The 27,853-nt window shown below is 41.1% G+C and overlaps 1 protein-coding gene across 1 annotated transcript in view; it reads left to right on the top strand.

Moving 5' to 3' along the window:
* Positions 1 to 7,058: 7,058 nt before the first annotated feature.
* Positions 7,059 to 27,853, top strand: part of GALNT11 (polypeptide N-acetylgalactosaminyltransferase 11) — a gene marked incomplete at its 3' end in the record, with an annotated part of 31,020 nt that continues 10,225 nt past the window's right edge. Inside the window, exons 1-8 of the mRNA XM_010157922.1 lie at positions 7,059 to 7,391; positions 10,124 to 10,247; positions 12,166 to 12,332; positions 16,127 to 16,252; positions 18,366 to 18,615; positions 20,520 to 20,637; positions 21,015 to 21,167; positions 24,578 to 24,796. Coding sequence (XP_010156224.1) covers positions 7,097 to 7,391; positions 10,124 to 10,247; positions 12,166 to 12,332; positions 16,127 to 16,252; positions 18,366 to 18,615; positions 20,520 to 20,637; positions 21,015 to 21,167; positions 24,578 to 24,796 — 1,452 coding nt within the window. The remainder of the gene's footprint in view (positions 7,392 to 10,123; positions 10,248 to 12,165; positions 12,333 to 16,126; positions 16,253 to 18,365; positions 18,616 to 20,519; positions 20,638 to 21,014; positions 21,168 to 24,577; positions 24,797 to 27,853) is intronic.

Below are 27,853 nucleotides of genomic sequence, written 5' to 3'. Positions count from 1 at the left end.
AGGTCAAAAATCATGGTTGGTTTTAATTAAAAACAAACTGGCAGGTAGATCCGATTTTGTGTTAAAACGAGGCAGTAGGAGTGCCTCTTTATAAGGAGTTTAGTTGGGTTGGTGCTCAGATTCTGGAGATGTGAAACACTAAGCTTTTGTTTGGAAATATCTCTGGCTTTTGTTGTGAATGTATGTCCACTGGATGTTGCTGCTAGCGATGTATGTTTGGGTCTGAAACAAATGCTGCCCAAGATGTCCCTGTTTCATCTTGCTAGTCTGTTAACTGTGACTCCCTTAAGACTGGTTGCAATGTAAAGGACACATGGAAAAAAATATTTTCTCATGAAATTCTCTATTGTGAATGGCATCTCTGTGTGACTGGAGTACTACTTCCTAATCTGGCTTCTGTTCGTCATACTGTTAATGCTGTTTGCTAGTGATTCAACAAGAAAATGGGTAAGCCTGTTCATTCTTATGCTTGTTTTGGAAGAGGAGCAGTGGTAACAGTAACATTTTAGAGGCCAAGAAATATATAAAGAGTTAAGGCTTTTAAAAGAGCAAAATTTCGTTTGTAAGTAGTGTTATTTTGTCTTCTTGGGGTTTCCACCCCAAAATAAAAAACAAAGTAAAAATTAAAAGCATCTTTAGAAGGTCATGAGGCAAATTAGGGTAATACTCTGTAGAAAAATAAAATCAGTTTAATGATTTTCTTACTAAAGTGATCTTTAAAAATGAAGACTATACACATCTGTTCCTTGCCTTAATATAGGTCCAAAATACACAGGCAGTTGTGCAGGAAATCTGGGTAGTATGAGTTGTGTATCTGTCTTAGTTTTCTTTTTTTTTTTTTAGAAGAAAGCTGTTCTTGGAAAAACTACAAACAGACTTTAAGGTTTTCTCAGATCATTTTTGCTCCTATTTCAAAAATCTTGAGGTTAATCTGATCGTCTGTTTGACCTCTGACAAACATGAGTTTTGGCACAGTCATGAAATATCTACTCATACGGTGTGTTTACTAAACTCTGGAGGTTAATCCAAGCAGATGTCAGTGTTTAAGCAGTGGCAGGTCCTAGAGCCTGTAGCTACTTTTGCTCTTGAAGCCAAAATATTGTGAAATGTGGTTGGCATTTTTCTTTTTTCAGTAGAAATATTGAAGGCTAACACATTGGGCCAGTGTTAGAACTGCACAGGTTACTAATGACAGACTCTCCCAGGCTGTCTGGGGGAACAGGGATGTATCATTTTTAGGCGAATTGTTAAATCATAGAATCATAGAATCACTAGGTTGGAAAAGACCTTAGAGATCATCCAGTCCAACCGTATCTGTCCACCACTAAACCATATCTTTCAGCACCTCATCTACCCGTCTCTTAAACACATCCAGGGACGGTGACTCCACCACCTCCCTGGGCAGCCTGTTCCAGTGTGTGATAACCCTTTCAGTGAAGAACTTCTTCCTTACATCCAATCTAAACCGCCCCTGGCGCAGCTTGAGTCCATTCCCCCTCGTCCGATCATCTGTCATTAGGGAGAAGAGACCAACCCCCACTTCTCCACAACCTCCTTTCAGGTAGTTGTAGGCAGTGATCAGGTCTCCGCTCAGCCTCCTCTTCTCCAGGCTAAACAAGCCCAGTTCCCGCAGTCGCTCCTCATAAGACATATTCTCCAGACCCTTCACCATTTTTGTGGCCCTTCTCTGGACACGCTCCAAGACCTCAATGTCTTTCTTGTATTGAGGGGGCCAAAACTGAACACAGTACTCGAGGTGCGGCCTCACCAGTGCCGAGTACAGGGGGAGAATCACATCCCTGGCCCTGCTGGCCACGCTGTTTTTGATACAAGCCAAGATGCCGTTGGCAATGAATAACCCAGTAAATGTTACTGGGTTTGATGTATGAAATGAATGTGGTGCTGGTGTGACATGGAAAGCAGTGTTGCACAGTAATTTGTGAAACTCAAGTCTGGCAGGTAGGATCCTGGAGTTGGGGTGGTTTTTTTCAGCTTTGCAAGTGATTGACTTTCAGAAACTTTTGCTAAGTTACTAATATTTAACTTCTATACTTCTCTTAAAAATCAATGATTTACTACCTGTGCAAGGAACTGAGAGTTCTGTGCTGGAATTCATGGAAATCTGAGAGGAATATTTTACTCTTGGCATTTCTGGCATGTGGGTCTGCAAACTCAGTTCCGAGGCATTGCATAAGTCTGAAAACTATCAGGCAATAAATATATGACAGTCAAAACAGCAACAAGAGGGAGACTGAAAGACGGAATATCTGGTTAGAAATTCTCAGAATAGACCTCAAGACCATTCAGTCTAGGCCTCATCTGGTTGATGCCGATGAGGACAGCTTCTAAGATAATTTTTTTTTTTTCTTTCTTGGTCACCAAGTTGCCTCCAAAAGGGATTGAAATTTCCCGATGCAGGAGATGCTGCCACTTGGAATGATTTATGTTTGTCATGTTGGAGTATCTCTGGATTCCTAGGTATACAAATGTGAACAGCCACAAACTCCACGTACCCCTAGGATCTTGTATATGTGAAGGAATGCTTGTGAACTCCTTAAAGGTGTTACCAGTTAATATTTGCTGTGAAAGCGCCTATATTGCCAAGGGAGAGGAAATCATGGAATCATAGAATCATAGAATGGTTAGGGTTGGAAGGGACCTTAAAGATCATCTGGTTCCAACCCCCCTGCCATGGGCAGGGACACCTTGCACTAGACCAGGTTGCTTAAAGCCTCATCCAGCCTGGCCTTGAAGACATCCAGGGATGTCTTCTGTTCATTCTGCATGCTCTTTATTGCATGAGATTTTGGGAAGGATAATTGTTTGAGGTATTATGGAAACTTACTTTTGGCAACTGTGTTGCTTTTTTGGAAATGAAGCAGAGAAACATGATAGACCATAGTCTCAATTACCAATAAAATCTATGAGGAACTGTATTGTGAAAGAATTCTTCTTGATATGTTGAAATAATTTTTTTTTTAACAGTAGTTAGTATTTTTGTTCTCATTTGAATAAATCGGTAGTAATGGGCTTTAACTATACTGTCCACATATAACGTATTCGTGGCTGGACTCAGTGTTACAGTAGTTGTTGCATACATGACAATTATGAATAATGCAATTCTGCTTTATTTAATTTAAGTTGTTTCTATCTAACTGTTCAAACCTGCTAGCTCTGCTTGCATTAGCAGAGCTTTAGGACTGTTGAGTTAAAAATACATATAATCTTTCTCATGCAGCACCTCTCAGGGCTGAGAAAGATGCTAATACTTTGGATTTCAAAGGCATATCCTCTGCATCTCCTGTATCAAAGAACAGCTTGTCTCCAAAAAAAAAAAAGTGAGGGGGTGGTGGGGGAAAAGAGAGGAACGGTTTGGTTTTGTTCAAGTTTCAAAATCCTGTTCTGGAAACCACCTGGGAGAGGATGGATGCTTAAGAGAGTCATCAGGGTACTGTGACCATGCACAGGCAGTCAGAGACAGTTGTTGGGTAAATCAGCAAAGCCTGTTTCCTAGAAGACTTGGCAGAACTTGTGAGCAAAGGAGTCTGGACAGGGTAAGGCTTTTATTCCCTGTGTCTAGATGGCTTGCAGAAGAAGAGCGTGGATGGGGAGATGGGTGAGGTAAGAATCGAGGACCGAGTGGTTGCTGCTGTGAACTGATCATTTCCCCCTGGGTCCTTGTGACCAGCTGAAGTATTCTCTCCTCCCTCCCTCTGGCATATATCAAAGTGGTTATTTTTTTTGTTACATTCTGAAATGAGTGAAGGGATACTTGTTTCTTGATATATTGAGGAGAGGTGGAGATGTATTAATGTGATTATACTTTGTATGCATACAAGTATAGGGCTGGAAAGGTTCTGCTGGCTCTTCAGGGCAGATCACAAGCAGGGCTGACGTTGCTTAGGACTTGAAAACCTACTGTGGCCTCTTTGCTAAAACACATCTGTAAGAAGTCATGGGCGACCTAAATCTGGGGTGTGCAGCTCTGACGCAGATTGTGACTCCTGTGGTTGAAATCTGTAGGACAGTGGTTGTGTAAATGCATATGTGTTGGTGAATAAAATAAACTCATAAGCCTCAATGTGCTTTTCATAGGCAGTATCTAATTTTTTTCCAGTCTGCCTTCAAAAGTAAGTGTCTAACAAAACGTTTGGTACTTAAAGAAAATAAATAGCAAGTCTGTATTTCCCTGCCAAATGCATTACCAAATGTCTTGGTTGAATAGCAAGCTGCTGAAAGGGCTTAGTTTTCTGCATTGTGGAGGTTCTGTCATTTGATTTAAATGCAGTTTTTCAACCTCTGTATCCTTCTACAAAACTGTAAAGTACTGAAGGAGGGGAAAAGAAGGTGAAACAGTTCTGCTGTAGTAAGGATCATGTGGAAATAATCTCACGCTCAGCTTTGCATTTCTTGCCTTTGTAAGAACAACCCAGTGTGTGCTTTCAGCCTGGTCGGAGGCCTTTCTGGAGATGGAAGAGATGTACAGCAATCTTTTCAGTGCTGGGGGTTACTGATTTATCCCTTCCTCTTTAATCTGAGCATGCCTGATATCACCATTGAATGGTTTGGGTTGGAAGGGACCTTAAGGATCATCATCTCAGTCAGAGCAAACTTCAGTTAAAGTGGCTACAAGTGTCACAACGCCCAAGTGGAGCTCTGAGCTGCGAGAGATGCAAGAACCTGGGGAAATACTTAGTCTGTGATGAATTCTGCCCTGTGTGCCTGTCTTCCTACTGTTACCTGAGATAGCAAGGGTTATCTTTGGTTTTCCTGTGCAAGCTGCATTGTAGATGTATCCCTAGACAACTCTGAAATGGAAAGGTTCCTTTGCTGTTGTTCTTATAAGAAAAATTGCTATAATTCTCTTCCACAATGTAAATACATGTGCCATGATCATAGAATTGTGTCTCTCTGTTAGCATAATGAATGGAAAAACAACTCTAGCAGGTTTTGAGGAGCATTATATTGTCCTGGACAAGTCTAGAGTAGATGACCCTGTGGCCGTGAGAGAAAGCACTGGCAGGCATCCAGATCTTGTGTTATGGATAAGTATTAATTGTCTGCAGACTGTCTGGCAAGAAGAATTACTATAATTAGAGGATATAACTGTTTATCTAATCTTATTCCTTTGCAGCCTTGAGCCTGGATTTGCCTTGCTGTGATCATTGGGCACTGTTTGCACAGGGAATAAGGCACTGGGGGTTGGTGGTCTGTCTGTACCTCTCCAACTGGTAAACCCATTCTGCTAGCTAGATTGAGGGTGGGGGTTTTTTATCATTTCTAGCCCTGTAGCTTTGGTGCCTGGGCAAGATCTCTGTGTGACAGTGTTAGAGGAAGAGCCTGTTTCACAGAGCATACAATTCAGCTGTATGCACAGGGTCAGTATGAGATTTAATGCTGTTTAAGACCTTTTTCAGCTCCTTGGACTTAACTACAGTGTAAATTGTTGCCTTGCAGAAGTGAGGGAGTTTGACACAGTAAGAATAATGGGTAAATTATTCTTGAGGAGGTTTGCTTTTTTGCTTTATTTTTCTTTGTGGATAATTCATTTCTGGAAGGGAGACAATGACCTGCTACAGTCTGGGAAATATGAGCTTGAATTTTGACGTGTATTCTTTTTGGATACAAGTCACTTAGGCCTCAGAATTACATTGCCAAAATAAGTGGGATCTTTATAGGTTTCTTTGGGATCATGAACACCTTTTGCTGCAGTTCAGTAGTTTCTATATTGAGAAGGGAATAATCTGTACTCATAAATGTTGTGCTTTGTTCTTTGCCAGGCTGACCCGAAGACTTCTGGTAGTTTCAGACTTTTTAAGAAGTCTGAAAAATACATCAGCATAAACCCTTGACTCCTACCCCAATACTTTAGCAAAACATTTGTTTTAAGAAAATAATTAACATATGATTAAGTTGCTTTCTGACTTTGTTACTATGCAAAGATTTTGTTGTGGTTACATAATAAGAGAACTCTAATTCTTTGAGTTAATATTTTTCTCAGTTTTGGGAACTGAGCTGTATAGTTTTTGGGGTTTTATTTTGAGCCTGTTTAGATTTGAGAAACTGGAAAGTTTACCTGATTCTGCTGGTCCATAAATAAATGAAATATTATCAACCAGCTTCATATGCTTCACTTCAGGTATTTGCTTTCAGTAGCAAGTTTTCAATATAGCTTGGGGTTAGTGGATGGGTGCACGAAGTGAAACTCTGGGCTGGGTTGCTTCCTTCCAGGTTTAGGTGGGCTTCTCCAGGGAATATGGAAGCTCTTCTGGAGGCTACATGGGCCTGCAGGAACCCAGTAAATTACCCTGGAGCATTTTACTCTTTCACTATCCCATATCTGTTTCCTTTCTTTCTGCAGAGTATCTGTGAATATGACTGTTTTGGTGCTAGGTGTTGTTAAAGTGCACCCCATGATTTCTGGAATTTCTGGGATGCTCAAGATGGTTGTTTTTAAATCTGGGACAAGGAGGACTGAACTATGTAGCTTTTTGAGCCTCTGTTCTCATGCCGTGCTTTAGGGTGGGAACTGAATGGGCATGTCTGGACATACTCTTGGGCATCTGTCTGGCTCAGGGTGGCCTTGCTTGAGCAAGGGGCTTCGACAAGGTGACTTCCAGAAGTCCCTTTCAACCTCAAGCATTCTGATTCTGTGAAGAATCAATTCCCTGTGTGGAGTATATTTAGTTACACAGTGGCAGGTTTAAATGAAGGCAGGCGTACAAGGGATGTACTCCTGTGGAAGAGAGGGAATTCTGTAACTACTATGAGGAAAAATTGATCATTTTTATTTTCAGTTGTGATGTGTCAGTGGGCTCTTAGTGATTGTTTGCCTCATGTTTTAAAGCATTAGTATCTACACAGAATGTGCAAACTTGTCATATTTGGTTTTTTGAATGGGAAAGTGAAAAGGGATTTCATTCTTAAGGTCTGTGCTTAACGTTTAAGTTCCAAAAATCATTTAATGGAAAAGCAACCTATACAATTAATTTCCTAGTGTATAGACCTGATGAGGTAATGGGCAGCACACTCAAAAATGGCTCTTTGCTCTCTTTCAGGTAATTGAGAATGGGTCCTCAACGATGCTAAGTCTACAATGGGAAGCGTCACACTTCGCTATTTCTGCTATGGGTGCCTTTTCACATCCGTGACCTGGACGCTTCTGCTCTTTGTTTATTTCAACTTCAGTGAAGAGAACCAGTCCTTTAAGAATGTGCCCGTCAAGGGGCTGGAACCTCAGAGGCCATTTCCAAAAAAATTCTACCCCCGTTTTACCCGGCGGCCAGTTCATATACCTGAATTGCAGCAGAAAGAGAGTAAGATAGGAAATCCTCTTGGAAATCATGTCCAGGACCCAGTTAAGGGAGAGGTAGAATTCTCTCCTGAAATGGGTAAGTGGTTTTCAGTGTGGGTGACAAACTGATTAAAACAGTAGAAGAAATGAGATGTTAAGGGTTTTATTTTTAAATTTTTTTTTTTTGAAAGGATTTCAGGGAAAATTTTATGATGAAGTAAGTTGGTTTGTTAAAATACTCTCTTCATTAGGAATGACTTTAAATTTAATTCTACTGTGTTTAATCCAAAATATGCTATTCTTAGCACTTAGAGTTGTGCTGTGTAAGTGCTGATGAGGATGACTGGATTACAGCAAGGTATCTACCCTTGATGTAGTTTTTGCTTTTGTCAGGTTCAGTGTATGTTTGGTTTATATCTTACTCCTATATTGGTTGGGCTCAAATACATAAGCTTTAATTAGCTGCAGAGAAACTTTGCTTCTGTGCAGTAAATAAAAATTGCTTGATAACAATACACAACAAAGAGGACCCATCGATTTGGAGAATATCCTTGGAGTATGAAATCATCTACAAGAAATGTCTGTTGGACAAAATTACGATAAAAGATTTATTGAGATGACAGTGGTTAGGGCCAAATTCCTGCTTACTTCGTACCAACAAAGGTCTGTGTGTTTCATTGGAGCATATTTCATCAATGACATGATTTGGTTTTGTCTTCCAAACTTTTCTTCCAGACTAAAATGCTTTGTACGTTTAACTGCTTATGGCGTATGCACTGCTGTGTTCAGATCTCCAAACTAAGGCATGTTGTGTACTGGATTGGGAACTTGCTTTGAGTCTGGAGGCAGATACTGAGTGTTATAGTATTGGTTTCTGCTGCTTCTTTGGGAAATATGGCACAATAACCTTCAGAGCCAGGAGTTTAATATTCCTATCCGACTGAAGTCCTGTGTCATTACTTTGGATGAATGGTGGATGATGATTTCCAAGAGTTTACTGAACTCTACCAAACTTCAGTTTTGCAGTTGGTCATTAGACCTGTGTGAATACGTAGGAAAAATGCCAATTCACGTTGCTCTCTGGCATTACAAATATTTATCAGTTTGCTGCAAAAATCATGAGAGCCAAGAAGTGAAGGCCAGTCCACAGGTGGCCATTTCTTTCCAACTACAAAGCATGGGCCTGGAAAGAAATAGGAGCTGGAGTCCCTTGATCTTCAAACCAAGTGACTGGTTTGGTTGGTGAAAGCCAAGGGGAATTATAGTGCCAGGATATATTCTACATGAATCATGAGGAGACAGCTGGCTCTGTTAGAATTAGATCAGGTCCTGCAGGAAAGGGCTTCCTGTCTCTCAAGGGTAGAGTGATGCTAAACAGGCAAAGCAAAAAAAATGAGGAGGAAGTTGGCATCAGATAGCCCAAACCAAACTGTCATCTGGTAGGGCAATCTATCTCTTTTTTTTTTTTTTTAAATTAATCTGAGAGCCACATAACACTGAGGAAGAGCCCAAATTGGTATTTCAATTGCAAAGCCACTATTTTCCAAAGGCTTTTATCTGCTGTTTGAACTGAAGTCTTTCAGGACTTTTGCATGCGTTTTGCATATTCTTCATGAGAATGTTTTGAAAATATTGGCAGTCCTTCCTACCTATGTTGAGAAGATCAGAAAAAAAGTGGTTAGTGGTTGGGCATGGATGAATTGTTGAAGGAAACATTTGATGCATGTTTCTTAAGCTCGCATCTTGTAGGAAGAAAATGTTTTAAACTGACCCAGTGGCACAGTGCTACTGTAGCACTAAGTATGCAAAACTGTTGAGCTGGGGATGTGAACTGACAGGCTGCAAACCTTACTTTGGAAATGCACGTGGTTCATAGAATCACAGAATGGTTTGGGTTGGAAGGGACCTTAAAGATCATCTAGTTCCAACCCCCCTGCCATGGGCAGGGACACCTTCCACTAGACCAGGTTGCTCCAAGCCACATCCAGCCTGGCCTTGAACGCTTCAGGGATGGGGCATCCACAGCTTCTCTGGGCAACCTGTTCCAGTGCCTCACCACCCTCTCCGTGAAGAACTTCTTCCTGATATCTAATCTAAACCTCCCCACTTTCAATGTAAACCCGTTACTCCTTGTCCTGTCCCTACAGGCCCTTGTAAAAAGTCCCCCCCAGCTGCCTTGTAGCCCCTTCAGGTACTGGAAGGGGCTATAAGGGCTCCCCAGAGCCTTCTCTTCTCCAGGCTGAACAAGCCCAACTCTCTCAGCCTGTCCCCATAGCAGAGGTGCTCCAGCCCTCTGAGCATCTTCGTGGCCTCCTCTGGACTCGCTCCAATATCCAGTTATGGTAAATTGGAGAGAGGAGGAGATTTCAGTTAGGTAAGAAGAAAACCATTTTCAGTGTGAAGGTAGTGAAATGCTTCAACAGGGAAATGACGAGATGGTAGAATCTTCATCCTTGGAGATACTGGAGGCTTTTGAAACTTAACTGTACGAGTTCTGAGCAACCTGATCTAGTTGGACCTGCTTTGAGGAGATTAGACCCGATGCCTCTTCCAACCTAAATTAGTCTATGATTCTATGGAACATTTTCCTGGATGTATGGTAGCATGTGAATGAGGAATCCCCTTATTAATTATTTTCTGCAGAGTTTGAATGATATGGAGATGATGGTAATGAAAATAGTTGCACAGAAATACACTTTACAATATCAGAGGGATTTTTGAAGAACATGATGGATTTTAGGGAAGGTTAAAGCATACATTCCAATCCTTGACTGTTTCCAAATTATATTTTTGAGCATGCTTACTGATCTTGGTTTGTTTCTGTTGCAGGAATGATTTTTAATGAAGATGATCAGGAAGTGAGAGACTTGGGCTATCAGAAGCATGCTTTCAATATGCTTATCAGTAATCGGCTGGGATACCACCGGGAGGTGCCCGATACAAGAGATGCAAAGTATGTACTAAGTTTTGGAGAGAACATGGTATGGTTGCATGTGCTCTAGGACTTGTTACGTTATGCCTGATGCAGTATCTGATGTTTTGGTATTACATTTCTGTTCAGCATTCTTTCAGTCTCCTGTATTGCTGAAGGCAGATTTTCAGCTATTTGAAGAGGTGTGCTTGAGGTTAGGATTTTTATTTTTTGATCTCTTCTGTCTTTTCTGGCTTAATGTTTTTTTCTGGAGATCTTTTTTTTTTTTTGCTAGCTGGAAAAGGTATGTGATGGGTAAAGCCCCACAGCAACCAGACTCCATGGTGACAGAAAGACTGCTGCTCCCTGAAAGCAAAGATTTTTTCCTGATTCTTAATTCACTTTAAGAATGCTTAATGAAGAACCAGATTGCACATGCATTGAAACATTTGTCATATTAATTTAATTTTTATAAGTAGTAGGTTTGGCAGACAGCTATTTTGATAGAAACAAGATTCCAAAAATAATACTTTAAATAAAAATCAGTGTGGAAAAGGAATCAAACTTTCTTTGCAGAAATACTAGTATTACACATCCTATGACTCTTGCTAGCTGAGTACTCAGTTACTTAAAGCATGCTGCAATATTTTCATTTTTTGAAGCTTCCTTTTGAGACAGTACTGTAACTACCAGAAGAGATGTTATAATTCCATTTGGTACCTTTGAAAGATGGTTGTTAAATGTTCCAGCACCCAAGTTAATGACTTTCACCTTATGTACTATTTCACATTTGGTTTAAGCCTGCAGAGGGTAAGATAGAAGAATGACTGATGACAAAGGCTCTCTGTTTCTCTGTTGAAATCTTTGCTTGGTATCTGGAACACACTGCTCTGAATACTTTCTATTAATAAGCAGATATTTTTCAATACTCTCTGATGCATATGGTGGAAAAAAACCCCACTGCTTTTAACAACAATAAAAAAACCCCAGCATTGGAAAATACAGACCTGCATCTGTTTTTCTAATGGTTTCTCTGGTGTGGGTAAATGTAATGAATTGTACTTGCTGAAATGTCTCTTCCAAGTGCTGAATTAATTCCAAGTCAATGAAGACTCCCCTTGTATACTTCTGGGTTTTCATTTGTAGCTTCTTATTTTTATTGGATTCCCTCATGCCTGGCATCTTCACATGGCATTAATCTGTGGTTCTGTGCTGTATTGGAAATATGGACAGAACTTGAAAATAAGGAGAAAGAAAGAATCATCATCTGCTTCGAGTGGCATTCAGCTTGCAGATTAAGATGCCTAAATTTAGGTAACTGCATATTAGTCAGTTGTCTCTGCTTTTATTATAATTAGCAGAGATCCAGTCAGTGTGGTTAATGAAGCATGCGGAGCTCTTCAGCTGACACAACACACTTGTCAGCCCCAGGGTGAGCTGAACGCTATCTAGACTCCACTGACAGCAGTGACTAGACATAAGTGTCTTAATCTGCAGGCTGAATCCCAACCTTGGTTGCCTAAATAGGGATTTAGCACCATTGGAGGCATTCTGGGTTATCCGGCCTAGTCTCCAACGGCTGGAACTGTGGGTATTTTGTAGGCCTGCTGTCGTATTTGCCATTCCTGTACTGTCTGAGCTACCAGAGCTATGACAGTCTTCTGACAGCTAAACCACACCCTTAGTGCTTTCTGTTGTTTATGGTTTGAGGATCTGTGGTTCTTAGTCCCACCCCAATCCATGATATCCTCTGTTTTAATTAAAAGTTCGTAATCTGTGGGGAGTAGCTTGCTGTGTGGAGCCCTATACCACGTTACATGCCTGGGCTCTTTATGTTTAAGTTAGGGGTTCTTCCTACACTCCCAATATTTTCTTGTTATTTATGAAGTTTCAGTAGTGACCTAGCCCTCTGGAAGTCCCACTGAATATAAAGCAATAACTACTCTATTTCTGTTTGCAGATGTAGAGACAAGTCCTACCCTTCTGATCTGCCATCTGCCAGCGTCGTTATCTGTTTCTACAACGAGGCGCTTTCAGCCCTGCTCCGCACAGTACACAGTGTCCTGGATCGCACTCCTGCACACCTTCTTCATGAAATTATTTTGGTGGATGACAACAGTGAGTTGGGTGAGAGAACCTTCCAGTAATACCTTGTCTGGTACTTACACTTCTTGACCTTCCTGTCTCCTCCTGTACTTTGACTGGTCGAAATAAAAATGGGGAGGCCATGATGCAAACCCAGTTTGTACTGCAGTCCCTCTCCAAAACGTACCGGCCAGTAGAGATGCACGATGTACTGCGAAGCTCAAGATGACATCCCCTTTGACAGCGGTGCCGTTTTGCTGATGAGCTTTTATCATACAGACTTTAACATCCAAAGACAGGTTTCAAAGCTAATAATGAGGAGCGTGTATTTGCAGTAGGGGGTGATGAGGCAGTTGTTTCTAGCTCAGCTGTTTTCAACAGTACCTTGCTTGGGCTCCTCTGGTGCTCAGAGCAGATTATGCTGATCTTCCCGTAAACTTTCTGGGCCAATACTAACTGAAAGGAATTGAATGCACATAGTCTCAGCTACGGTCTTGCAAGTAAGCTGATGTGGCACTGTGGAAACAGTATGGCAGTTTTTTGTGTTTGCTCAGCGTTTCAGACCCGTGGTTGTGGGGATGGGAGCGCAGCCTTTGCTGGGAGGGCTCTTCGTGGCTCTTGCACAGCCTCTTGTGGCCACCCTGGGAGTAGCTGTCCCTGGCTCTTGGAGCAACCTCGGCTCCCTCAGTCTAGGAGGGGCCCTGGAGGGGTAGACCTTGCAGAATTGCTTCACAGCTGTTGAAAGATTGATGCTCGGCATTTTTCTCTCGAGTGATGGACAAGGCAAAGACAGACATGCAGATGAAGCGTTTTGGCCCTTCAAAATGAAAATGCCTGTTGAGGAATGTGTTGGTGTAGCAGTACTTGCCAGCAGGACTGTGCAAGTTCCCTGCTTGCCTTCGTACATGTCCACAGCTTCTTGCATTTTAAAATAATTTTTAGATTATATTTTTTTAGTACCTATAATTAGCTCCTTTGGTCTCATCATTTGGTTTGTGGGTTAAGGTCGCAGTTGTTCCAGGATACTGATTAGATAATGTAGAATGAAATTCTCTTGCTATGCAGCTAGTTCATTTCTCTGAGGTCAGATCAAATGTTAAGATACAGAAGAGAATAAAGATCACTGTCCCTTGGTGATAAGAATGCATAATATTTAAAAGCTTGTGTTTGTGTTTTGGAAACAATATGCACTCTTTGCCATTAAGACTCTCGTGCAATTTGTTGTTTCATAGTTTCGTAACCTTTGTATTCAGAACTAAGCTTACTTCAAAACTCAGTCTTTTGAATACAGCAATGCGTTTGGTTAATGCCTCTGATTAGGGAGTAATACCATCACTCTTCTGATCTGTTACTAATTAGAAGGCCAAATTAGGTTCAAAACATTCCAAGTAGCTACTTTTGCCTTTCTGACTTCAAATGAACATGTTTTGAAGGGAGGAGATCTTGTTTATACAGAGAATTACTGCTCTTGATGATGATACTACTGATGTTCGCACTGCTGCTTAATTTTAATGCCTGGAATTTTACAGCTGAAGAAAGGCAAAGCTGGTTTGGTGACTGAGGAGGTAGACAAAGACTTTGACTGTGTCATGGATCTCATGGAGTTTGGGCAAATTGCTTCATCACTATGCCTCTGTTTTGTTGTTTGTGTTTTTTTTTTTTTTTTTTAAATTCATTTTCCTTACATTACATACTTACTGAAATGGTATCTTAGATGAAATTCTGCCTATTTTTTCAACTTTAATTATAGGAGCACTCTTGCAACTCAGTGCTGTTGTGCAAAGCTCAGGTCTTTGCATCTAGTTTCACCTCTAAAAGCTTCTTACACTCAATCGTCGACAGTCTTACTAGCTAAGCAGGCATTTCCATGGATCAGCTGAGCCCACTGTTACATTTTTCTTTCCCTTTGCTGCAAGACAGGATTTCTTTTTCTAGTACAACCTCTTTCTCCCTGAGTTAGGCTTTACCTGATATGGGACAGCCTACAGGATACGCTGAAAGCTGTTACTGAAGGCATCCTTCTACGCAGGAGGTTGAAGAACAGAAAAGGAGCAAATTGTCTGCAACACAATACTGTGCCTGAAGTCAGGGATGTTATTATTTCACAGTAGTGCCTATAGACTTCAGTGAACTTAGCTCTCCTTCAAATGCACATGCTTGTCAGCACTGTCTTTGATCCTTTTGGATTTTAGGAAAGCAATCACTTGCGAGTGAGTTGTAATTCTTTGTATCTGCTATTGTATCAGCTGAGCAGGTACAGATAATGAAAGGTGTCTCTGTGCTTCTTTTTAAAGGTGTCAGCGTTTGTATGGAACATAGTAATTTAAATTACTTTCCTGTGTGAAAGGGCATTCATTACTTCTGCTGCAAATGAGAGTCACCATGAGAAGAACTTGGAAATGCTATTTCTTTGTACGGTGCTTTTTTTTTTTTTTCCCCAGCAGCAATAAATCCTTTTAGGATGGAGTCTAGAGTTCTAGTTAACTTGAGTCATATTGTACTAAAGGCTTTGCAAACAGAACAGAAAGGTAACAATCCAGTCTGTATTCAGAAAACAGAGGCTAAGTATAAAACCTGAGACAGTGCAGTGCATAAAAGGTTAGTTGGGAAAATATAAGGAAGTGCTTATCAGTGGGAATGTGCATTGTGGAAGGCTCAGCAATATGGTCCATCACTCTCTTCAGTGGTGTTAAAGGAGAGACCACTCGAGCACTCGTATGCTCTCCGAGAAGTCGCATACTCACCACCATACTCAGAGTCTTAACTGCTAGAACTGAAGGCCCTCTGCAGCATGCGACTCCAGTGAGCCAACGGGTGCCTCTTCTGACTCGTTCACACACACATTCTCACCCTTGAGAGCTTCTCTCCTTCCAGGCTCAGCCCATGGTTTCCTGTAGCAGTGTCTCAGATACTGAATCTTGAAAAAAAAAATTATTCAGATGGTACAGCAAAAAGAAAAAATAGCTTGAGCTGGGTGCCTCCAGAGAGGCATGCTGAACAAAGGAATACCTGGGCAATTATACCCTTACGATCTGTGCACCCGCCTCTCACACACTTTCTCAGTCCAAGGGTGATTTTTTTGGTCTGGGGTCTTTGAACACTTTACTGGATTATTTCTCTGTCTTCAGACGTGCTGTTGACTGTTCTCATCTTGTTGATGGTTGTGGCCTCTGTATCTCCTGCTTTGTGCTCTTGTGCACATGCTCCCTCTGCCAGAATAAGCTTGGGACAAGCTTAGGAACAACTGAAACATCAGTGTGTTGTCAATGCTATTCTGACACTAAATCCAAACCATAGCACTGTACCAGCTACTAAAAAGAAAATCAACTCCATCCCAGCCAAAAACATGTCTAAGGGGAAATCTACAGCTTGAGGCCTAAGGCTTCAGCAAATCTAGCTGCTCATTCTAAGTTAGTAATGACCGAACAGTTAGCAAATTACTTAACGTTATCCTGTAACCCCTGTGTCCTAATGCTGAATCATTGACTGAGCAATTCACTATTTAAAAATTAAACTAAACAACTAGTATTTTGTAATAATGCAGGGTATGTACCTGCTTTGCCCATGTGGGCTTGCACAATGCAGCAGGAAAAAGTGAAACAGTTAACAGGAAAATGTGAGCATAGAACAACAATAAAAGGTCACGGGAGTTGGTGAGCAGGTGTAGGATTGACTGTCCTATGATACTCTTGGTTTGAAGCTGTGCTATACTGGAGTAGCTTTTTTTTTTTTGTTTGTTTGTTTTTTGTTCCTTTTGGAGTTGAACATCTTGGGACTTTAAACAAAACCTTCACAGCTTGCATCATGTTGCTGAATGTATGTTTTCCTTTTCTCAGCTGACTTGAAGAAAGACTTGGGTGAATATGTTAAAACTCAGCTTCCAAAAACTACAAAATTGGTAAGAAATGAGAAGCGGGAAGGCTTGATTCGAGGAAGGATGATTGGAGCCTCTCACGCCACAGGTATACTCCCTTGTTTCTCTCTTCCTTGCATACATTGACTGTATGTTAATTGGGTGACTCCTCTTTCTGTAGTGCAGCTTTCAGATGTTGAACGTTTGACCTGTGATTGCTTTAACCTGCCCTGGGGACTTGGCATGTCGTTTCATGCCATGTTCTAAGCTATACAACTTAGAACATGGGAAGAAGGATTTGGGATAATGCTATCTTGATGAGAGACATTTTAGCAATTGTTTAGAATATCAGGGACTTTGAGTTAATTGCATTGATCTTTGGCTGTTAACCTGTGTGGAAACAGCTATACAAACTGTGTTCAGTGATACCTTTATGATGGTGACTGGAGTCCTTAACTAATGTTATGTGTGTATTTAAATGTTAACAGCATCCTGTTGACTGTGATCTGTATAAAGCTTTCTGCAGTATTTCTTCATAGCTTTATCGAATTCGTCCTTACCTGAGGTTTTTCTGTTACTTAATGAGAAGGAGTCAAGGAGAACTTGGTACTTGCTTATGTGTAAATACAGAGTGGATGTAATAATTACAACCTATAAAACCAGTGAACCTAACTTCAGAGAATTTTGCTGTGTAAGAGGAAAGAGGTGTTTTTGCAAGTCACTCAGTGACTTGGCAAATTTGGAGCCAAATTTAAGTGTTTCCTAAGCTTTCTCTGAACCATTGATTTCTATTTTTTTTCCTACGTTTGCTTTTGATAAAGTCAGTTAATGATTTTCTGCATTTTCATGTGAAAACTATTGCTGTAAAATGGCAATCTACTTCCTTACTAAGCTACACTCTAATCTGGTTTCTGAGTCACCCATCTAATTGTAATGCTTCTCATACAAGCTTTTGCAGTGAATATTTATTGGGATAAGTTGTTTGGCGCTTTACGTATGCTGTGTGCATTTTGCCATAATATGCTTCCTGGTTAAATTCTTTGATGTCTGAGAAAGGAAGAGCTACTTTCTCAAATAATTTTGAGTGGCAGATAAAGCCTCTTAATTGGTGTTTGCTTGTTAACATTGTAATGGCATAATCCAGAGAGAAATTGTGTTTGCACTTTCCAAGCTGTGCTGGGATTCTTTGTGTTGTTGCAATTTTCAACATGTTATTACTTTTCTGAACTGCTGGAGTTTGGTGGTTTTGTTTTTTTTTTTTTCTCCTCAGTGAAATATTGTCTGTTGATAATGGGTGACTTGTTATATTCGTATGTTTCTAAGTTGTTTTCTTTAAAGCTCTTTTCTGTATCTTCCACCTTACTCCAGTGTTACATAATTTTATGTTGTGTCATTCAGGTGATTTTTTTTTTTTTTTTTTAAACCAGCTGAGCCTGAAGGTCTCTGGATCAAACTGTCCTCTCTGACCATGGCTGATAGTACCCATGGGAACTGATGGGACTGAAGTGTTGCTAGGTCTAGTAGTGGTGGATTTGACTAAGCCCGTTTAGGGCATTCACTCTCCTTTTAAACTGGTATGAATCCACAATCACTGTAGAGCTATTGAAATGGGGAGATGCTCCATGTTACATTATATTCAGGAACCGAAACGCTGTGGCCTGTGTCATGGATGAATGCATATTAATTCATCAGAATGGCTTGGCTTAAAATCCGCAGGTTGTAGCTGTAACCGGATGGATGCTGAAGTGTGATACGAAGTGAGCCCAAGGCGATCACAGTCAGTGGACAAAACCAGCTTTGTCAAGGGGATAAGTCATCCAGCCCAGTACCTGTCATCGTGGAAGGGCTGTCTCTGCAGTCTAGCACGGGATGTGCTCTGCATTAGGACAAACACACTGCCTGACTGAGTGCTGGGCTGGTGAAGTTTCATTTAAAGTACAGGAGCTCTGTAGGGTCTGGGTAGAACCTCTTATGACTATGAAACCCTGTCAATGAAATGTGAATAATTGCTCATTTGAGCAATTCCTATCTAAATGTGGATAGGCGGGATCTGCCTTCTGCCTTTGGACTAATCCCTGTGGAGTCTCTGGTTTGTCAGCGCTCTGAACTGCAGATGGTGTTTCCCCCCTGTTCAAAAGGGGGTGAGGATACTGCTGATATAATTGTCTATGTGTGTTTCACGTTACCATGAATCTTTGTGTATTGTGCTTTGGCCTCTGCAGGGAAAGTGCTGGTATTCCTGGACAGTCACTGTGAGGTGAACAAGATGTGGTTACAACCTCTGCTGACTCCCATCAGAGAAGATCGCAGGACTGTGGTGTGCCCTGTGATTGACATAATCAGTGCTGACACGCTTACCTACAGCTCCTCCCCGGTTGTGCGTGGAGGGTTTAACTGGGGCCTGCACTTCAAGTGGGATCTTGTTCCTTTGTCAGAACTGGAAGGACCCGAGGGAGCCACTGCTCCTATCAGGTAAGGTTCCTCCTACGTGGTGTGAAGCTCTCTGTAACACATGGATGATCAGCAGCAATTCTTAAGCATTGTGGAGTGTTATCTGGGTGTGGATTTTTTCTAGTTGCAGGTAGCCATCTCAGTACAGAATTCAGGTTCGTAAGGTGAAGAACTTCTTTCACAAGCTGACTCGTTGCAGAGGGTATGGTACTTCTAGAAGATTTGCAAAGTGAATCAGAAATTGGGCAGTCTTATCCCTCATTCTCTTTTTCTTGGACCGTGACTGCATTCAGCGTTTCAGGCTGACGCAAGCAGCTCCAGGACAAAGTTCTCTCCTGTTGTCTGACAGCTCCGCAGTTAGTCTTTCCGTGCCTACCCATCGCAAAATTTGGACTGAAAAGCCAGGAAACTTCTTAAGTTACTTAACAGTTTGCCTGGCTTGTTTGGAAAGTGGCAGTTTCTGAAGCTGGAAGGGAAAGCACAGCTTGGGAAATTCTGAGTGGGGAACCAGCACAGAAAGTCTTAAAATCCTTATTCTGTTAAGAACTGTTCTCACAGTTATCTGGGCAATGCCTGAAGGTTAGTACTTGCTGTGTTCAACTTTTGTTGCATTCCTTCAACTGACTTTTTGGAAGAACTGCCATGGAAAAGGCAGAGAACTTTATAGTTACAGGGAGTCTAATCATCTAAAAATACTATGTTTTCTGAGTATGAAAATGGCTTTTCCTACTTTGAGGTCTCTGCCTGCTTTAAAAAGAATCTAGATGTCTATTTAACCTTTGAAGACTTAGCTTGATGGAAAGCCATTTTATGTGTTACATTTTAGAGACCTTCACAACGAAATATTGGTGCCAGGGATGGAAAAATTGAGAGCAACCTCTCAACGCAGGTTTTAAAGTGACAGAAACTGTAGTAGAAAACTGTGTGAGAAGAAGCAAGGCAATCCAGACTTAGGCTTGGTTTCATCACAGATTTTTATTAACAAGTATGAGAAAAAGCCTGTTCCCAGCACATTCTATGTTCCAACTAAGCCATGATATTGATGAGAGTTTTTACTTTTTTATACTCTTCTAGGGCATCCACATACTATAACTTTGTGATACAATAGCGACTCTATGTAGAGAATGTACAGTGGGGATCATAGACAAAGTTTTACAAAACACCGTTCTAGTAACACACAGGCAAGGCGAACAGCTGGGAAACCCCAAAGAGAACATCTGTGCAAATGTAAAAACTGTAAATAACTTAGCAATAACTGACCATTGCATCAGTAATGAAACAATGCTCCCGCTATTTAAATTCAGTATGTGAGATAGACCAGTATTTCTTTCAGCAGCCTTCCGGCTTGTATAATTTAAATTTGGACCTTGTTTCTTGATCTAATTTAACATGGGAGAGTAATGGGTACTCTGGATTCTACTCCTTCTGCAGCTCAGTCAAGCCTGGTTTGTATAATTTGCCCCTGTAAGAGGGGACAAACACATTGCTGTGTGCACATGTACATGTTTGTGACTGTACGGTAAATAGCTGCAGGTAAAGACAGATCTAATTAAAGGCACATCCACAGTTTCACTGTAGAAAACTTGATGGACTCCAAACTTGCACAGGCTTTTACTTTTTTTTCCTTTTTTTCAGCAGAGAGACAGCCACTTTGTTCCTCTTTCCCCGTCCCACCCCTTTTCCTCAAGTTTACTCTACAGAGAAATATGGTTTATAGGTATTAGAATAATGAAAGTTCACAAATACCACTTACAGATCTGCTTTTGAAATGTTTTGAGACTAGAAGGGTGATCCGATTCTAGTGCCTGCAGGATTTAAAGTGTATGATGTGGGTCTAAATTTAAGCTTTGGGCCTAGCTGATTCAGCTAAAATTACTGCGTGGGTTTTTCTCTAGAAGAAAACTTCTTTCAATATTCCTTTTTAGGTCACCTACCATGGCTGGAGGCCTGTTTGCCATGGATCGGGAGTACTTCAATGAACTTGGACAGTATGATAGTGGCATGGACATCTGGGGAGGAGAAAATCTGGAAATATCTTTCCGGGTAATCTGGCTTTTATATGTACTGGAGTATGAACCTCAGTGGCTGACTGCTGCTCTTCCCTATGTACAGTTCCCTTAGCTCTGGAATAGCTATTTGCACACAGAAACAGGTATTTTTATTCCTGGGAAGGATGTCGGCAGCACACAGTAACTGCCTTTACAATAATCTTCAAGTAAAGTTTTAATGGGAAGATTAAAGAGCGTTTTGAGCTCTGTAGTTAAATGTTTGTGGCTTTTTCTTTGGTGGAGCATTTCATAATACCTATAGAGAAGCATAAGAAAAGAATAAAGATGCAAATGATTATAATCTGCTATTGTGAGGCAGTGAGCCCTGTCAGTATTCATACAGTGAGGTGTGTTCTGGTTTTGTATGGGCAGATCTGGATGTGTGGTGGTAGACTTCTGATCATCCCCTGCTCCAGGGTGGGACACATTTTCCGTAAAAGGCGTCCCTACGGCTCCCCAGGGGGACAGGACACTATGGCTCATAACTCACTGCGGCTGGCACACGTGTGGATGGATGAATATAAGGTAAGAGACAATGCTGGGTCATGAAATAAGGGTATTAACTGGCTTGTTTTGTCAAAGGGCTGTATCACAGTGGAATCCATTTGCATCTCTAATGGAGTCTTACTTCTGTAGTCTGATTTCCTAATGTTAATTTTGATATGAATTCCTAAATTCTGTAGGAGTGTCGTTTGGCTTTTGAGTGCTCAAATTCATTTCCTGTTACTTCTGCGGGAGATTCACTTTTATGCCTTTTTAATGAAGTGAAACATGACAAATGAGCTCTTGCGAGCTGTGCGTTGCTTTGTGTCTGAATCAGTAGTATGTGGCAGCCATACACGACTGCCTTCAGGTAGTTTCCATGCTGATGAGAAAGGGATTTTGTTGGCGGTTTGCTTTCCGTTTTAATTAGCACTCTGATTCTTAATCTGTCTTGCCCTGGAAAACCAATCTGTTAAAGGAGAGACCACTTGAGCACTCATACACCATCCGAGGAGTCACACACTCACTGTTTGAATCTTTAACTGCTAGGACCTAAGTCCTGTCGCAGCAGACGACACCAGTGGGTTGATGGGTGCTCTTTCTGACTCTCTTCACACACACATTCTCACCCTCGAGGGCTTCTCTTTTCCTCAGGTTTAGCCCATGGTTTCCTGTAGCAGTCTCAGGTATCAAATCTTATGTAGAAAAAACCCCAACTAATTCAGATGGTACAGTGGGGAAAGAAACAGCTTGAGCGGGGTGCCTCAAGAGAGGGACCCCCACCAAAGGAATTGCTGGGCAACTATACCCTTACAATCCATGCACCTGCCCCTCGCACGCTCTTCGCACCCCTTTTTGGTCCAGTGGTGATCTAGGGTCTTCTAACACCTTACTGGAATCTTTCTCTGTCTGCATGCTGGCTGTTGGCTGTTCATGAGTTGTAGCTTATGCTGATGGTTGTGGCCTCCTTATCTCTTGGTTTGTGCTTCTTGTGCACTTGCTGCCTCTGCCAGACTAAACCTGGGACAAGCACTGCTTAGCAATAACTAAAACATCAGTGTGTTGTCAACATTATTCTCGCACTAAATCTGAAATACAGCACTGTACCAGCTACTAAGAAGAAAATCAATTCTATGCCAGCTAAAAACATATCTAGGTGAAAGTTCATGGCCTGAGGCCTAAGGCTTCAGCAAATCTAGCTGCTCATGCTAAGTTAGTAATAACAAAACAGTTACCAAATTACTTAATGTTATCCTGTAACCCCTGAGTCCTAATGCTGAATCATTGACTCTGAGCGATTCATTCTATTTAAAACTTGTTTATTTGAACTAAACTACTAGTATTTCTTATCAAATGAGGATTGACTTCTGGATTCTAGGACATGTGTATTCCTTGTGTTCAGATCTTGGTATCGATGGTTTTAAATGTAGATCAGGTTTTTCTGAAGCCTTGATTTCTGTGATACCTGGGGACATCTTGCCTTGGGAGACCATAGGATTTGCTGTGTGGCCAGCTCCTGTGGTCCCTACAATTTCTACACAAGACATATATTTTATTAACTTCATATTCTTTAGAGGTTTATGTTTCAAACCCCATCCTTTATCTTGTTCAGTCAGTTTGGGGAACCTATTAGGGGTCATTAATTTTTATCTCTAGTCTTCATCTCCTTAATGCATTGGTAGATTTGATCTATCACTATCACTTTTACTGGTGTCTGGGCACAGTTGTTTTGTGATTAATGATGGCTTTCTCTGAAGCTTGGAATTGATTCTTTGTTATAATTTCCAGCTAATACTGCTTTGTCCAACAAGGACTTAAACTGCTGATTCTAGCAGTCTCTTATCACAGACTTGTGTCCTGAACTTTTCCAGCTGTTTCTAATGTAATTCTCTGGTTGTTGCCTGTTATGTCTGGAAGGCAAGCCTGGAAATATTTTTGGTTTTTGAGTGTAATGTAAATATTTAGGGCCAGTATCATTTGCTGAAGTGATTGTATGATAAATAGTACAAAGATAAGACTTAAAGGACCTGTTTTGCAGCAAGAGAAATTATCAGTATTTAATAAACAAAATTGCACAATGGAAGGGAAACAGCAAAATTTTCATAACTATCCAAGCGAAGTGTAAAAGAAGTAAGTTCATGTATACAATAGAAATAAATAATGCAGAAAAGGTAGGATACCGAAATTTGAACTGTAGCCAGGGAAGAGGCAATCGTAATAGCAGAGCTACTTTTATGACCAGTTTCTGACCAGTTTCTGACAGTGATGTCCAATCTGTCTCCAGACTTCCTCAGAGGTGTCCAACACTTCAATGCACTTAATGCTTCTCCTTCCTCTGCTATTAACAGAGTAGTGATACATCAAGCACATTAAAATAATCACAGATCTTAATAAGGACAGATGTGCAATTTGACTCTGTCTGAATATCAGAGACAGCAGTAGGTAGCTGAAAACTGTCAGAACCACCTTATGGTGAGTTCCAGGTGTCTGCTAGAGATTAATCCAACGAGATACCATAGCTCAGTGCCCTAAAAACTGACTTCTACATAATATCTAGTAAACTAGTTAATGTGCAAATACAGTGCCTTTTCTGTGAGCCCTTTAAATCTAGCTGCATTTAAAGACTCTACAAGGGGATTTTTCTTCTAGTTTTGTTAATAGTACTCATGTCACATTGTACACTCATGAATTCCTGTTTGTCTCCATTGTCTCTGCATTAGAGTGGAACAGCACATAAGATTGAGCTGGAATCTTAATCTGTCCTTGCCTAACCAGGTATAATTCCAAATATAACCATAAATTAGAACAGGAAAAAAATAACATTGCAGGAGCCTTTCTGGGGACAATGCAGATGAACAGAAAAAGCTGGGCTTTACAGAAAGCCCAGGTGACCATGCTGCTTCATGTAAATAAATGCATGGTCCCACTGTCCTTCAAGGCACTGTGCCATTCTTATGTGGAATTTTTTTTTTGTCCTGGTAACTTGTAAAGTTGGAGGGCTGGGAAATTGTGGAAGACAAAATATACCTGAACCTCACAACAATGAACACAGTCAGTTGGACAGTCAAACTAATTTAAAGGAACCTTGGCCAGATGAGGATGATGACAATATATACACCTGTTTCTGACCTAGTGACTCGAGTGCCTTTATTGCCAATGGAGTGTGGCACTGATTTGTTTCCTTTAAAAAAGGTCAGCAGATTCATGCCTGAGAAGTGTCTTCATCAAAAAAAATCTGTCTAGAAAGATTAGCTCAAAGTCAGGCAAGATAAATTTCACCTCCAGTGGCAATCTAAACGCCGGAATTTCCTACTGCCCATTTCAGACTTAATGGTTGAAAGCACTAACAAAAGGAAATGAAATGTTGGGAGTTCTGCAGACAGGGAAAATTTGGAAATCAATAATTTCCAATTCTTCTTTCTTTGCCCTCAACCTGTTTCTCTTAAATACAGGAACAGTATTTTGCCTTGAGACCTGAGCTAAGGATGAGGAACTATGGAAATATTACTAACCGTGTAGAATTGAGAAAAAGATTGAACTGCAAGTCATTTAAATGGTATTTAGATAATATCTATCCTGAGATGCAAATATCTGGGCCCAATGCCAAAGCTCCGCAGCCAGTTTTTATTAATAGAGCACAGAAACGACCGAAAATCATCCAGCGTGGAAGGGTAAGAGAAACTTTCTCATAAATACAGAATTCCGGGTTTTTTAATTACTTTGCGATTCTTTCTGAAGGATTTGCTCAAATACAAAAACAATAGTGTGTTTCCATAGAGCATAGAGTTGTAGCTTTGCAACAAGCTGTATTGAAGATAGCAGCATTTGTGTCTTTAGACGAAGGCAAACCAGTTTCACTCTGAGCTGTATCTGAGGCCATCTTCAGCCTAGACACTACTCAGTGAGGTTTCCTACCGTGAAACCCTGCCTTTCGAAGTTTTGATGTCTTGGGAATGCGCGTTCATGGCGGCTGGTTCTGAAGATGGATTTGGATAGAGAGAAATTTGGCCTCAAATATTCATGCTCTGTTGGTTTATGATAAGATGTATTTTGTTTCCAAACTCATTGCTTTTACTGGATAATTTTCTGCAGAGGTGAACATTTGCATCTGGGACTGATGATGGCTTTTCTAGTCTTGACTGTAAGATAACGAATGAAAAATGAGTTTTTTTCCTTTTTTTTTTTTTCCTTCAAAGTAGAAGTGAAGAGAGAGTTTTTTACATGTGTTTGTGAAGGAAATCACAATTAAATTCATGCCTTAGCTGACACCTACGTTTATGGGCTGGTATGCAGGCAAAGCCAGCATACAGTTGCATCTGTTTCCTCCAGTACCAGATGTGTCTGACGTGCTTTTTACGCTGCCCAGAATGAATGGATAACTGCAAACCTGAGACAACTTCTGCAAGGTTTTCTCTGTGCAAGAGAACACCTTTGAATAAACTATTTCATGTGCACTTGGATTATGGTTAGTAGGTCCCCTTCTAACTTAACTGGAAGCGTTAAGTAGGGATGTAGCCCACTCCACAAGGTAGCACAGTCTGCACTAGCTATTGACCGTTGCTGGTCCTGCAAGTAGGTTCAGGCTGGAGGGCCTGAATTTATGCAGAACCTATTGACATCTTTAGATTTTTGCTTGGAAGCTGTTAGCATCTGGGAATCCACAACTTGCGTAATACTTTTGTAATTGTATCCCAGCCAAGCTGTAAAGTTATTTATTAGGGCAAATGTGTGGTTTCCCTGACTAAAACTCATACAATGGGCTCACTCCCCTAGTTGTTAAATGCTGTTATTCCCCTAGTCAGACTTTTTTTTCCTTTTCCATTAAATTTAATAGCTTGCTGCCTTCATTCAGACAGAAGTTTAACTATGGAATTGCAGATGTGAGGGATGCTACTGAGGGACCTGAGTCCCTCAACAACACTTATGGGGAAATCTTCCTAGCAGTAATTTCCCATGGCTTGATTTGGAGAAAAACTTTGTGCACCCTTTAAGAAGGGGGAGACAAGACACAGAAAAATGCAGTTCTTTGGCTTAGTTCTCCAGGTTTCAAGAATTATACCCAACATTGTGTGAAGAGAGTCAGGCTTGGCTCTGATGGTTGTATAAACTATTTCCAGATGCCTACGAGGAACAGAACGATCAGCCAGTGTCACCACTGCGTGCCAGACTCTTTAGGATTTAGGGTGAATCATTCCAAATCTCAGCTTATTCTCAAAAACTAATTGGGCCAGAGATAAGTGCTGGTTTGACAGCTGGGGAGAACTGTAATGATGACAAATTGTGACAGTTCTTAACAGTGATATCAAATGCTGATCATCATGGCCAGTAAAAACAAGGACAAAAATCATATAAAACTCGTGTAGTTGTATGGTTAGGAAGCCTTCTGTTGAATGAGGAATGATGAAAATGAGATCTCTCCTAGAAGTCTCTGGGGTGTGAGGAAATGTTACTTAGAAGGTTTTATGTAATTGTTTTTTAGGGAACAGGAGAAACATGATGCACTTGAGGCTCTTAAGTGCCCTGGGACAACTATTTCCAGAAATGGTGTTTAGTGAAGAATATGATTTGGTATTTGTGCTCTCCAATTTTTGCAGTTGTCAATAGACCAGCCCTTTCTTTTTATTACTGAAAGTGTCTTTTGGTTTCTAAAAATCTGTAGAATAGATACAAATGCTGACACAGCTATATATGTCTTCATAGTAAAATGCAGCTAGCTAATTAATCAGCCTGCCCTTGAGTTTATGACAAGAAATTCTTTTTTTCCTCTACATTCAGTCCCTGATTGGAAATAATTATTTTTAACGTGGATGCCAGATCTGTGGCCCTGCCATCTCCCACACATGCACACACCCAGGGGCTGTCAGATGCACTCCCAGGCACTTAGCGTGGGGCTCTGCTGCAAGGAAGGAAATGCCAGAGTTGTGGCCATTGCTAGAAAAATTGCCTTTCTCCTTTGTACCCCTGGCCGCATGCGGTGTGGGCAGTGACTGCTGCCTGGATAGCCTGATCCCCAACATGCTGCGGGAAGAAAAATAATTGGGCTGAAAAGAAGTCTTCTGCTGGCCACCAGTTAGTTTGGGGCACATGTGTAACTTAAAGCCACGTTAGAGATGTGTATCACTGAGTAACTGTGGGGTTGCATACATCAACAACTTAATGGTTCTTGACTGTTGGGATAGAACAACCTAATCCTCGGGCTCTGCACAAAATCTCTTGGGTGACTTTTAGGGTGGGCTTCACTGGCCAAACCAGGAGAGGTTGCTAACTTGCTGGGAACCTCCTTGTTTGCTTTGATGGTGTATGCTTACAGTTTTGCATCCCAAGACAGGCTGCTGACCTGAATCTTGTCCCCTGATACAACATTACTCCAAATCAGACTGGGCAGTGCATTTGAACTGGAATGACCATTTGGGTGCCTGTAAAACTTTCATGTTCCCTGATCTGTCCTTAAAATAACGTAGCTGATACCTTTGGCTTTTCAGTTACCTGAATGCTCTTGAAAAGCAATTGGCAAACAACAAAAGTCTCTGAAGTTGCTCATGTTTATGTAATTCCTCCTCCTTTTTCAAAGAGAGGTGGTCCTGCTTCATGGAGAGGCGTGGGATGAGACTTCAGTTTAAGTTAAACTAGTGAACTGTAGTCTGTAGTGTATGATTGATATTCCCAAGGTAGTGACTACCTGGGACCCGAGACTTCTGTGGAAAGTGAAGAGGGGAAAGAAACTTGAG

The sequence above is a fragment of the Eurypyga helias genome, unplaced genomic scaffold (genome assembly GCF_000690775.1).
Source record: "Eurypyga helias isolate BGI_N326 unplaced genomic scaffold, ASM69077v1 scaffold13038, whole genome shotgun sequence".
In the NCBI taxonomy this organism is placed as follows: Eukaryota; Metazoa; Chordata; class Aves; order Eurypygiformes; family Eurypygidae; genus Eurypyga; species Eurypyga helias.
This window is presented reverse-complemented; position numbering and strand designations above follow the sequence as displayed.